Here is a 14178-nt window from a genome sequence, read left to right on the forward strand (position 1 = left end):
GAGATGGCTCAGTGGTTAAGAGTATACACTGTTCTTGCAGGGGACCTGGATTTGGTTTCCAGCACCCACACGGCAGCACACAACCATTGATAACTCTGGTTCCAGAGGCTCTGATGCCCTTTCTGACTTTCCAGGCATGTGGTGCAGATATACTCAGGCACACACATGCATACACATAAAAATAAACAGGTTTTTAGTTTCGCCCACTTGCATCTCTGCGTACCACCTTCATGCCTGATCCATGCCTGCCCGACCATGCTCTCCCTCCCTCCAAGCTCTCCCAGCTCTTTTCTGTTGTTTTCAGCCTTGAAACAGCTTGTGGGAACTTGTCAATCACTCTGGTGACAATCACTAATACACTGGGTCCCCCCACACACAGTGGCTCTCCTGCAGCTGAAAAAGCACTGTGCTTCGGGGAATGAGGAGAGACACTCATGAGGGGAAACCCATGGGGGCAAGGGTGGCAGCTGGCCTCCGAACCCTTTGCTGTCCTAACACTGTTGCAGAGGCCTTCTCAAACCTTTGGGTGTCCACCCCTCAACATACTGTTTGAAGTATGGGGCCCTGAGGATGTTTCTGACGGGAGCAGAAGCCTGACCTAATAATCCTGACCGGGCTCCTGCAGCAGCTGCTTAGTTTTGGTCTGATTTTTACTTTCCCAGAATCCTCTCCTCCAAAGCCATATAGACTCATACAGACTGCTGGTCCTTCCCATGTGGCTGCTAAATGTGGCATTCCATATCCTGGTCATTCAAGGTGAATGGTATGGGGCTCTCCCTGAAGGAAGGCTTAGCCCTCACCGCCTGCTGTATGTGCCCATGTTCCCACTCCACAACATGGCCCACACCCACAGCACCCACACCTGCTTTGTCATGTGCTGGAAGCACAAAGGAGGGAGGAGGGAGGAGGAGGGAGCACAAGGAGTCCTACTCCAAATGAATCCCTTCATTTTTTTCCCCTTTCTTTTTTCCCTCTTCTATTTGTGTTACTGGGGATCAAACTCAGGACATTTCATAGTGCTAGACAGGTATTCTAACCACTGAGCTATACCCAGGCAAAGTCCATGGCTTTGTCACTCTATCTAAGGTCGGTGGCATGAAAATCAAGCATTTGCTTATGATGGTGTGCCCATGTGCGTGTATGCATGTGCGTGTGTGAGAGAGAGACAGAGACAGAGAGACATAGAGAGACACAGAGACAGAGAGAGAATAAGCATTTTTAGTCTGCTCTGTGGAGATAGTCTATTCTACCCACTACAAGGCCAGCTTCTGCCCGGCTCCGCAGGCTCCTTACCATACATCTTGCCTTCGTCTGACAGGATGATTTTGCGGCGGCCGCATGGTGGGTAAATAGCCAGTGCCTCCTGGAAGCTTTGCTCAATATCCGGGCTCCACACACCCTCTGCATCATTGTCGATGGGCTTGTCCAGGGCCTGGCTGCCCCCAGAGATGCTGCTCCCCTCGGGGGAGTCCGGAGAGCTCCACTCGTTGGAGGTAATGATGCCGGCCTTGCCCTCCAAGGCTCGGCTTGGAGGAGCGCCCGTTGGACCTGTTAGAGCCAAAACAAGGCACAGTAAGGACAGTGCAAGCTGGAGGATGCCCACAGAGTACATACAGGCACTCAGGGAACTCAGGGAACAAAGTGAAAGGTCTCGGGGTAAGGGGACCAGGAGTCAGGGAGGCTTGAACAGATTGTTTTTCCTCAGCAAACCAAGCTTCTAAACTGTCCAATGAGCATAAAAGACCCCTCTGACTGAGTCTTTAATCCTAGCACTACAGCACTCAGGAGGCAGAGGCAGGCGGATCTCCATGAGTTCGAGGCCAGCCTGATCTACAGAGCTAGTTCCAGGACAGCCAGGGATCCACAGAGAAACCCTATCTCAAAAACAAACAAACACTCCCCGATTAAACCTCTAAACACACACACACACACACAAGGCTGGGAAGTACGAAACAAAGGCATAGAGACAGATTCAATCGGACACCAATGAACTCTGGGCCAAAAGGATATCTGTTCGACAACACCCACCATTTCTCCCTCCCTAACCTCTGGCAACATCTACTGTACCTGATTTCTAAGAATCTGCACTAGCTTCTGTATGTATACCCATACATATGACTGGCTTGTTTCACCACAGTATCATCGGGGGGAGGTGAAACAGCACAGATACCATGGAAACAGTGTGCAAAATTCTTGAGGGCTGGGGAGGGAGCCCAGTGATAGAAGACTTGCTGAGCACTACCAGTAATAATAATAATAGTGATGATGATGATGATGATGATGATGATGATGATGATGAAAATAAAAATGTGACCCAATCCCACTTCTTGGTATATATTCAAAAGCATTCAAAACAGAAGCTCCAAGAGACATCTCTATACCAATGTTCATAACAGCATTACTCGCAACAGCCAGAAACCGGAGGGCGTCCTATATTCATCCATACATGATACAGAATGTGGTATGGGTATACTATTAGCACTAAAAAGGTAACCCTGTCACATGCTATAACATGAGCGAGCATCGATGATATTGTGGCGAAACAGGCCAGTCACATGTATAGGTATACATACAGAAACTAACACCGATCCTTAGAAGTAAGGTACAGTAGTGTTGCCAGAGGCTGGGGAGGGAGAACTGGGGAGTTCTAACTGGACAGATACGGAGTGTCAGGTTGATGTGCAGTAACGTGAACATACGTCCTACCTGGGGCCCTATACATTGTTGAGAGACGAAGATGGTGGGCTGCTGTCACTCACTGACAGAGAACCTGCCTAGCAAGGACACAGTCCTGGGTTCAATCCCTATGGGCACAAGAAATCATTCCAGAAAGGGGGGATAGAGAAAAACAAAGCAAAGCCAAAAACTGAAGAAGCAACAAGCTGGGAAAGTTCCTCAGTTGATGAAAGAACTGGATCCTCCAATTATGGAACCATAATGAATCTTAATCAGGATAAATTCAAATAAAATAATGCCCACAACAAAACTTAATGCATTCTGGATGAAGCCCAGCAAGAGCCCACTGTACGGGAACAGAACCCAGGACCTCTTGAACACCAAGAAGATGCTGTACCAATGAGCCTACCCCCAGCCCAGAAAGAAATATTAAGGGGTTGGGGATTTAGCTCAGTGGTAGAGCGCTTGCCTAGGAAGCGCAAGGCCCTGGGTTCGGTCCCCAGCTCCGAAAAAAAGAACCAAAAAAAAAAAAAAAGAAAAGAAAAGAAATATTAAGCTAATAGGGGTTTTCACCAGTAATACTAAAAGACTCAAGATTTCCAAACTGTTGGAGAAAATAGCTCTCCTCACCCAGAACCTGGCTCATCTCAAACCCCAACAAGAGGGTTGGGAGACGACCCATGGGTAAAGCAGTTGCTGTGTAACTGGAAGGACCCAGACGCACGGGTTGAAGGAAGTGGCCCATGTCTGTATAATGTCAGCACTTCCACTGGAGATGAGAGAAAGACACAAGAGAATCCCTGAGACTCAGTAGCCAGTTTCCCACACTCAGGATCAAGGGACTGTGACTCAGCACAGGAAGATGGTTACGTGGGTAAGAGTGTGCACTGCAGAAGCCAGGTGACCTGAGTTTGAACCTCTAAAGAGCTGGATGCTTCCATAAACACCTGTGGTCCCGCAATTCATCCAATGAGATAAGAGGCAGAGACAGATGAAAAGTCGGTCTCTCATCTCCACGCGTCCCATGGCCCATACGTGTGTGTACACAAATGATAAATAAAATTAAATCTTTAAAAGGAAAAAGAGCACTGGTAGCTCTTGCAGAAGACCTAGGTTTGAGTCCTAGCACCCACATGGGAGCTAACAACAATCCAGTTTCAGGGGATCTGATGCCTTCTTTTGGCCTCTACAGGCACTAGGTACAGATACACACACACACACACACACATACCCCACAGGCAAAATACACATAAAGATGCCTTCTTTTGGCCTCTACAGGCACTAGGTACAGATACACACACACACACACACACACACACACACACACACACACACACACACACACAGGCAAAATACACATAAAAGCACAGACTGCTCTTTCAAAGGACCCCAGCTCAGTTCCCAGCACCCCCACACCAGATGATCACGATTACCTGTAACTCCAGCTCCGGAAGTTCCAATGCCTCTGATGTATGCAGATGCTACACTCGCCTACACAGACACACACAACTACACGTAATTATAGAGATAAAATTAATAAGTGTTAAAAAAAAGAGAGAAGAATGGGAAATTGTGCTGCTTAGTTTTTTGCCATCCTGACACAAGCTAGGGTCATCTGGGAAGACAGAACCTCAACTGAGAGAGAGTCCATTAGTGTGTATGCAAGGCTCTAGGGAATTTTCTTGATTAATGATTGACGTAGGAAGACCCACCCCACTGTGGGTGTTACCATCCCTGTGCAGGTGATCCTGGGGTGTATAAGAAAGCAGGCTGAGGGCTGGAGAGATGCCTCAGCTGTGAAGAGCACTCACTGCTCTTCCAGAGGACCTGAGTTCAAATCCCAGCAACCACATGGTGGCTCACAACCATCTGTAATGAGATTTGATGCCCTCTTCTGGTGTGTCTGAAGACAACTACAGTGCACTCATATATAATAAATAAATAAATCTTGAAAAAGAAAAGAAAGCAGTGTGGAGCAATCTGATAAGTAGCCCTCTTTGTGTCCTCTGTGGCAGCTCCTGTGTCCAAGCTCCTGCCCTGAGTTCATGTCCTGAGTTCCTTCAATGGGAGCTAAAACTGTAAGCCGAAACAAACCCTTTTAAAACTCCAAGTTACTTTTGTTCATGGTTTTTACCACAGCACTAGAAGCCATAAGACAGGAATAAAGGAGGTGCATGAAAAATACAAACAGCAATCTAATGTGAGAAGAGATAAGCCACAGAGACTGAACGGAGGCTCTGGCAGAGCGAGAGTGCACAGAACAGAAGCTCAGGCAGAACCACGGCCCGGTGGTAGAGCACTGCCATGAATGAGTCTGACCCAAAGCTAACACAAACCGGATAAGCTGCTATGGACATTCTAGTATAGCTAGCAGAAATTTCATATATCCGTTTGATCAAGACCTCTCCACAACAATGACTGTCATCAAATAAATACACGATTAAAAGTGATCGAGAAGAAAGGGAGCTGATTTCTTCTTCAGTCGGAGCAAGGACATCTGAGAGTGTACACAAGTTTCGACCCCTGCTAAAACGATGGAGATGATACCTTTTAATTGGTGGATACGATCAAGGATGCTCACTCTGAACACTTCAAACACTACCCACAGCCAGGCAGCGGAGGGCGTGGCTGGGGGAGACTGGGAAGGTACAGGAAGAGGCGGGTGGATCTGTCAGTTAAGGACCAGCCTGATCTACAACACAGGGTGTTCCAGGCCAGCTGACACGACACAATGAGACCCAAAAGACGTTTAATTTGTGTGTGTGTGGGGGGGGGGGAGAAAACCAATACAAATGCAGTGAGATTATGATTTTAAAAATGATTTTCACAAAACCCTGACGAGCAGATTCTGTGCTAACACAGCTGAAATGACTCTCAGGCTCTCTGACGTGGCGGTTGGCTCTGTCCCTTCCCTCTGGCTTCTTGTTGTAAAATGGTACCACGCTGTGTGAGAACTGAGAGACCAGTGATGGTTCCCCTCCTACAGTGACCTCCTGTAAACCATGTCATTGTTCTGGCCCTTGCCCATAAAACCCAGCGACCTGAGTTCCTTCTGTGCTGGCAATGTCTGTGGCGCACACGCTACACCTGGACCCCATATCTCTCCATGGGCCTCCAAGTGCACCCTATAAATACTCAGAGGAGAAGGATGTCCCCAAAGGGGCGAATACATAAACACTGGGACTAGAGAGCTAACTCAGTGTGAGGGTTCTTACATTAGATGCACAAGGCCCTAGGTTTTGTGCTCCCCCAGCACACACCCATCAAGGGGGTCGGGGGGGAGGTGCAGTCTACTACAGGGCCTGCCACCCTGTCCATGCTCTGTACAGAGTATTTAATAACAATTGTTCTTAAGCTCCAAGCCTAGCATTCAAGCTCTGAAACCTTGAACAGGCCAGGCAGGTACACATTGCTTAAGCCCTAATGATGATTAATATCTGACAGTAATTAATTAACCTTCTAATGCATAAGGCCCCATTAGTTTAGTTGTTAGGCTTCCTTTTCTCCCGGGGCCTGAGAGAGCATAGCCATACACTCAGAGCTGGGTAGAAGTCAAGACAATGAGGCAGTTAACCCCAAACTATCTTATGTGAGTGATGCCACACCACCCCACCCAGAGGAAGTAGTTTCTGGGCCTTACTCCACCTCAACATTACCCTCTCCTACACTCCAATGTTGGGCCCAAAACAGCCCAGAAAAACAGGTCTGGGAGAACTAGAAACCATTTGTGTCAGATTGCCCCACAGGAGAGGTTTTCTGAGGACCTGCACTCCATGTTCCCAAGGTTGGGTCTGCCCCAGAGAAAGTGGGGCAGCAGGTCACGCAAGGCCCTAGGACATGGGATTTATTACTTCAGTGAGCTGTCCCTGGCTGTGTGGCTGTGGTGCTCCTGGTCCCCAGTTGTGACTGACTGGCCACTCCCACTCTGACTAGGCAAACTGCCCACACAAGCCTGCCCTGTGGCCAGAAGAATGGGGTAAGTCAACTCCAGCCCAGAGACATTCCCTCTCCCACTCCTCCCTCAAGTGACCCTCCAGGGACTGCCAGGACAGAGGTAGAGTGGGAAACAGATGGCAGCACTGCCCAGACCATGTGCTATGGCCAGAGAAATAAAAATAATTTCTGAATCAGTTCTTAGGCCCTGGTCCAGAGGCTTCTAGCTATGTCTCTGCCCCACCCAAAAGCCAACAGATGGCCTACTGGGACAAATAGGCCCAAAGACCACGACGCCACTCCACCCCAAGACCCACAGGTGCTGGCCATGGAGGAATTTCAGAAGAATCAAGAATTGGGGTTGTTTTAGGACCTTTCTAAGTATTTTCTAGGAACAGAAGAGAATGAAGATCCACAGGTCATACAAGGAGATGCCACCCCTGAGGGGCAACAGTGGTGGGGTAGAGAGGAGGAGAGTTTGATTGGAAGAGCAGCAAAGTCAGGCTGCTAGGGGCTGGGGTTGTAGGTCTGTGGTAGTGCATTTGCCAGCCAAGCTCTTGGATCCTGAAGTCCTCTCCATGCTGGTCGATCTCCCATATGACCAGAGAGACCACTCAGACCCACCTTACCTCCCCAGCCATAGCACACAGTCAGTACACAGTGCTGGCATGACAGGCTGTAGGCTGTGATCTCACTGCACTTGCCTGTCCCCTGACGGGAGAACACAGTTATCACTCAGACATCAGAGTCTGCCCTGTTCCTGGCTCGGTGGCCGGAACTTAGGCAGTCAGCATTACCGTTAATGAGCTGACTCTGCCAAGGGCTCCCTTTCTTAGGCCAGAACAAATAACGCAGTTATTTCACAACATGGAGGTTCTCCCACACACAATGGGATACATTCTGGTAAACTTAGCAGTCCGTTAATAAAGCCCTAATGTAGAAGGAAATGGTGACGTAGGCCTGTGTCCTAGCATTCTGGGGGCTGAGGCAGGAGGATCGAGAGTTTGGGGCGGTTTGAGTAACCTTCATCCTGACTTCCCTGGTGGCTGCACCAATCTACACTTGTGCTAACAGTGAAGAGCAGTTCCCTTTCCCCACAATCTCACCAGTGTGATAGCCATTCTGATCGGGCAAGGTGGCGTCTTGAAGCAATGCTAACTTCCATTTCCCCATAGTTACTGACATTTGACATATATTTTTCAGATTTATTTTACATGTATGAGTGTTAGGTCTGCACATATGTATGTATGTATGTATGTGCCCATGTGTGCTCAGTGCCTGCAAAGGTCAGGAGAGGATGTTAGATCTGCAGAACTAGAGCAAACAGAAGGCTATGTGCTGCCTCTGTGGGTGTTGAGAACTGAACCCAGGCCCTCTTGCAAGGCCAGCCAGTGCTCTTAACTGCTAAGCCATCTGTCCAGCTGCGCAGTGGGATTGGTTTTGGTTTTTAAGCTAGAGTAGTAATATAAAACCAGGTTTGTTTTGTCTCCGTTGTTCTTCTTTCTTGAGATAGGCTTGCACTGTGTAGTTCTGAACTACCTAACTAGGACTCTCTATATAGACCAGGCTGGCCTCAACCTCATTGAGATCTTCCTGCCTCTGTAGCCCCAGTGAAAGCATTAAAGGCATGCAATATGGCACCCTGCCTACATACTTTCACACTATGGTTTTGTACATCTCCTGAAGTATATTCATTTAATACCCACATGTAAGCAATGTTAGCAACACTATGACCATGTGGCTGGCTCACAGCTGCTGTCCCAACATGACAGAAACATACCGCTTCTTATCAGCCAGGAAAACAGCAAAATTCAGGTTTCAGAGAACAATTCCTGAAAAGCGATAAAGTGTATCGCTTCTACACCATGGTAAAGCAGAAAAGCCACACGTTGACCTTTGTACACTGGGGACTGTCTGTGCTGATTAACTCACGGGATGTCAATGTGTGATCTATAACCAACCCCCACGGTCTCCAATCCAAACAGGACGCGATGGAAACTGAAACTCAGAATGTTTACAAGAGATCCCCAGAGTTACACAGAAATGAGGATAGCGTCTGGGCACGCGGAGCACAAAGACAGAAGTGGTTCCCTCCAGCCTCCTCTCCAGCCACTGTCTCTAAGAGATTTGGAGGTGGAGGTCAAAGGTCGGTCCACACCAGGACCCTCACTGCCTGTGGACTCTGACACCCTGGGGCCTCAGTCCCTAGTACAGCAGCGCACTGCATTCCCATGACTGAAATTGGGAGGTAAAAGACCTGCAGCAGTTCACGGTGGGGACAGATTGGGGCAAAAATGTCTTATCATGACACAAAAGTCGTTCTCTAGGCTGGCAGAGCTCCCTGAATGCCTTGATGACCAAGACAAGAAATAACAAATCTAACCCCCAGACACTCTGCCCTGATCGAGTCTCGCTTTGGTCAGAGAATCACTATTTGGAACAGGCCTGGCCCCGTCTCGTACAATGGCTCCTGACTATTACCTAGACCTGGCTAGTCCTACCACAGTCCACTCATCTAGAGCCATTACAATAACTGAAGCAAAGAACAAGACAGCCCAGGAAACATTCGAGGAGGAGGAGGGCAGGGAAGAGGGTTTGAGTCTTCACTATTCTTACCTAATCTCCAAAAAGAAAGAAAGGAGGGGCCAGAGAGATGGCTCAGCGGTTGATAACACTGGCTGCTCTTCCAGAGAACCTGGGTTCAATTCCCAGAAACCACGCGGTGACTCACTCCTGTCTAGAACTCCAGTTTCAGGGTTTCTGACAACCGCACACATGCAGGAAAAACACCAATGAACATAAAATATAACGATACATTAAAATATATATTTATTTAAAATATCCAGGCAGAGGTGGTGCATGCCTTCAATAGCTCTTGGGAGGCAGACTGATCTATCTATGAGTTCAAAGCCTTCCTGGTCTACAGAGCAAGTTGCAGGACAGCCAGGGCTACACAGAGAAACCCTGTCAAGAAAGAAAGAAAGAAAGAAAGAAAGAAAGAAAGAAAGAAAGAAAGAAAGAAAGAAAGAAAGAAAGAAAGAAAGAAAGAAAGAAAGAAAAAAGAAAGAAAAAAAGAAAGAAAAAAAGAAAGAAAAAAGAAAGAAAAAAAGAAAGAAGAAAAAAGTTAGGCAATGCATGTGCTCATACCTGAAATTCCAGCACTCAGCAGGCAGAAGCAGGAAGATCACAAGTTCAAGGGCACCTAGGGCTACACAATGAGTTCCAGGCCAGCCATAGAGATAGAGACCTATCTCAAAAAACATAAAAATGAGCCAACATAGTGATACCAGGTTGGTAGCCCCAGCAATCAGAAAACTGAAGCAGGAGGGCTGCCACAAGTTCAAGGGCAGGCTACCCCATCCAAAAAAACAAAAAAACCAAAAAATCCTGAAAAAAACCAACAGGCTGGTGGTGTGCTTGCCTGGCACCTTGTAGGCAGGCACAAGGCTCTAGGATAAATCCTCCACTTTCACAAGGGAGGAAAAAGGAAACAGTCTCCTCCCCGCTGCTTCCCTTACCTCCTCTCTCTTCCTGAAGCCCAACTGACTCATTCAGGATGCTTCCCTGTTCAGGCCTAAGTTGGTCAACACAGCTCATAGCTATGCTGCCCCGAAGTCATGCTAAGGTGGAAGTCAGTAGGAGTCACAGTGTGACACACAGGCTCAGGTCCTCGGTCCAGCCTCCTGCAGCACACACTAACACAAAGCCTGGAGGTGTCCCTTGGCTTTGGCAGGTGCCGAGTCTGTCTGCCATCTTGTCTCCAATGCTCAGCAATAACCCAGCAGCTGAGGGCCACAGAGGAGGTGTCTGATGAGAGGACATCAGGGCTGGGCTAGAGTGAGTGACCACCTTCCCAGCCTCCTCCCATGATCCTGTCCCTGATACACATGGCAGAGAAGCCTGCAGAATTAGGTGTCTGCGGAAGGTGCCTAGCACACCAAGGGACTCATTCTACCGCGGGAGTAAATGACCTTAAGTGTCAAGCTCTGGACTAGTCACCGGACTATGCCTTCCCTCACCCCAGATACCCCTCTGAGCTAGCTAGACCCAGCCCATTTTACAGATGGAGAAACTGAGACACCCCCCCCTCAAGGTACAGTGCTGTGTCCAAGTCCCACAGCTAGTGAAAGGCTAGTCAGCGCAGGTTCAGGGGCTTTTCCTCACAGCAAACCACCAGGCTTCTGTTTCGTGACCAGTACAAGAGGACATGGTCTAACTGCAACAGGAGGGATGTAAATCAGATGTAAGAAAGGTAGCAAGCTGAGGAGCTAGACAGGTCTCTCTGCAGAGAGCTTTCTTAGTTTTTCTCACTGTGAAGGAAAATTCCTGAAAAGAAGCTGTGTCTGGCTAGAAACAGAAAACTCTTGGATCGAGTTTCTATGTCTGCAGAAACTGATGGACCAATTGAAATTTTATTAGTGGGGAAATTGGAATTTGGTAGGTTCAGAGGCCAACACCCTTATTTTGGCCTAGTTTTAGCTTTCTAGAACAGCTGTACCTTGCCTACTCTGTATCCGAACCAATACCTTGTGCTCATAAACGGAAACTTTTTTTCTGCCTTCTTGAGATCCTGTTTCTCCTGTAGAGCCCCAGCCATCATGAAACTCACCCTGTAGACCAGGCTGGCCTCAAACTCAGAGATCTGCCTGCCTCTGCCTCCCAAGTGCTGAAAACCTCACAGAAGCTATCAACAGACACTAGCACCTGTCAGTGTTGCTAAGAGCGTCATCACATAACATCTTAGGCCTAAAGAATAGATCCCCCTAGCTCAGTGTACCTGCCTCTGTGGTGTACCCACCAATACATTTCAAACTTGCCTTGACTTATGACTTCCTTTGTCCTGTGAAACTGCTTCTACACTGGAACATGGAATTTGGGGTAACGTAAATCTGTGCTCCTGGGCCGTGGCCACTCACAATGGCTATAAATGATCTCTTATTCCCTTTAAGATGAGAGCTGTGGTTTTTACATTGACATAAGCAGGATGGGTCTGCTACTCCCCAAGGTTTGTGTCAGAGAGAAAGAGACCTGCAGAGGGGACCTGGAGATGTCTGGAATTAGGTAAGGAGATGGAGACCCTAGGAGGGGAAGTGACCATCAATGGCCCCGGAACTGGTTGAGGCTGGGACTGGAACTGAGCCCTGGGCTTTCTGTTTCATTGTAACACAGCCTGGGTGCCTCCAGGAAGGAAAGGAGCAGTTCCTGGCCAGGGAGAGACAGAGAAATCTCTCTCTTCATAGCTGCTATGCCCATGGCTTTTCACTGACTTTTTAAAATTATTTATTTATTTTATGTATATTCGTACACTGTTGGTGTCTTCAGACACACCAGAAGAGGGCATCAGATTTCATTACAGATGACTGTGAGCCACCATGTGGTTGCTGGGAATTGAACTCAGGACCTCTGGAAGAGCAGTCAGTGCTCTTAACCGCTGAGCCATCTCTCCAGCCGGCTTTTCACTGACCTATTCAGAATTGTTCCAGGGAGAGGCACTAGGGCAGGAGAATCAGGAATTCAAGGTCATCCTGGGCTACATGGGGAGCTCAAGGCTATAGGAGACCATGTCTCAAATACTAAATACAGAAGTGGTGTGAGCATGTACTACATGCCAAGCACTGGTGACAAAACCCCACGAGACATGATCCTGCCTGCAATGCCCTTCTGTCAGCCATGCTCAAGGTGCAAAGTAGGCCCAGAGTCATCTGTAAAGATCAAGTACAATCGGTTCTCTAAATCACAGTCTTCAGGAATATCTGTGATCTCAGACGTCACCAGGGAGCGTTTACAGAAGGGACCTGAGCATCCGTGGGTCAGAACCCCACCAGGGCATGGTTTCAGGCAGAGGATGCCACACTCCCTGAAGCATGTGTGTGTTGTATAACCTACACGCATCCTTCCATATATTTTCATTTTGAATGATCTCCATTCGTGCCTCAGCCTCCTTAAGGCCAGACTTACACATAGGAGCCACTATCTCCCACCGATCTCTCTGCTCTCAGTGGACCCACAGCCAGTGAGATGCCTCAGCAGGTAAAAGTGCTTGCTGCCAAGCATAAGGACTTGAGTTCAATCCCCGGGGCCCTGAGTTCAATCCCTGTGGCCCATGTGGTAGAGGGAGAAAAACCAACTGCTGCTGCCAAGTGGTCATCTGACACCTCTCTCTCTCTCTCTCTCTCTCTCTCTCTCTCTCTCTCTCTCTCTTTCACACACGCACACATACACACACACACACATACACACACACACACACACACACACACACTTAATTTGTAAGCTGAATATTTCAGTCAACTAGCAGAGCTGACTGGAAAAAAAAATCAAAATGCGTGTGATATTTTTTAATCGACAGAAAACAGGTTCGTTGCTTGCAAGAAGTCATTACTCCCATAGGAAACAAGCAAGCTGTAAGCTAAGACAGAAAAATATATTATATATACACACAGAGAGAAAATATTCTCTGTAAAACATAAAACATATTTACATTCTGCCACCGGGCACAGTGGCACACGCTAGGAACTCCAGAGCTTGGGAACAAAGGCAGAAGGACCCCAAAACTGAGGTCAACTTGGTTGACACAGTCCAGTTTCAAGCTGGCCGGGGATGGCATCTAAATCAATGAAAAAAACAAAAGAATAAGCAATTGTGCATGCGTGCGTGGGTGAGCGTGTGGGTGAGCATGTGCGTGTGCGTGTGCGTGTGCGTGTGTGTGTGTGTGTGTGTGTGTGCGTGTGTATGTGAACACACATAGGTATGCTAACATTCTATCTTCTACAAGCTTACTCTTCAGTGTTTCCATTTACTTTTATTACTTTTAACTTTTGGTGGCTGGGCTGCCAAGCTCAGCATCACACCAATTAACCCTCTGCTTGCAAACTACATAAGTGGTTCTTACAAAAGCAAATTGAACAGCCCCGAGCAAAGAACTGTCTGTTCCTAAGCACCAGAATGTCCCTGAGGCAGCCCCAGCTCGGCTTCCAGCAGCCATGAGTTCTGCGGCGGCCCAGGGTCAGTGAATTAACACTGTACATTAAGCAAGGTGTCTTGGGACAGAAGCACCCACAAAACAAGCCTATAAATTAATTGGCTGACAAAAATCTTGTGACCAGAGGCTTGTATGAATGCAACCCAGTGTTTCTCCTATGAGTAATGGTTCAGTGTTTGTTAATTCGGTGCCTTTATAGGGCGTAATTACCATGAAAAACACCAGTGGGCAGCTGGGTGTGACGGTACAAGCCTGTAATCCCAGTACTGGGGAAGGAAGAAAGACACTAAGTCTACAAGGAGCCTGGACCAAGTCCTGAGACCTTGTCTCAAAGAACAAAGACGTCGCGGTTGTACCTATTGAGAACAACCTAGGCAAAGGGCTGCGGTGGAGTGGGTAGTGCTGAGCTCAAGGCCCAGAGTACCACAGCCAGTGAGCGAGGCGGCTTCCAGTAGGAAGATTCCAGACTAATCCAAAGGTAGAGACAGCCCAGGCTTCCATTACCATTATCCATTAACCGATGAAAAAACGAAATATGGTATAGCCACACGATGAAATAGTATCCAGTCAGAAAAAAGTAATAACAT

At 47.9% G+C, this 14178-nt stretch overlaps 1 protein-coding gene across 1 annotated transcript in view; it reads right to left on the reverse strand.

Moving 5' to 3' along the window:
* The window catches only part of Tead4 (TEA domain transcription factor 4), a 78151-nt gene that overhangs the window by 45985 nt on the left and 17988 nt on the right, over window positions 1-14178 (reverse strand). The window contains exon 2 of the mRNA NM_001427269.1: window positions 1294-1548. Coding sequence (NP_001414198.1) covers window positions 1294-1519 — 226 coding nt within the window. The 5' untranslated portion in view covers window positions 1520-1548. The remainder of the gene's footprint in view (window positions 1-1293; window positions 1549-14178) is intronic.

The sequence above is a fragment of the Rattus norvegicus genome, chromosome 4 (assembly GCF_036323735.1).
Source record: "Rattus norvegicus strain BN/NHsdMcwi chromosome 4, GRCr8, whole genome shotgun sequence".
Lineage (NCBI taxonomy): Eukaryota > Metazoa > Chordata > Mammalia > Rodentia > Muridae > Rattus > Rattus norvegicus.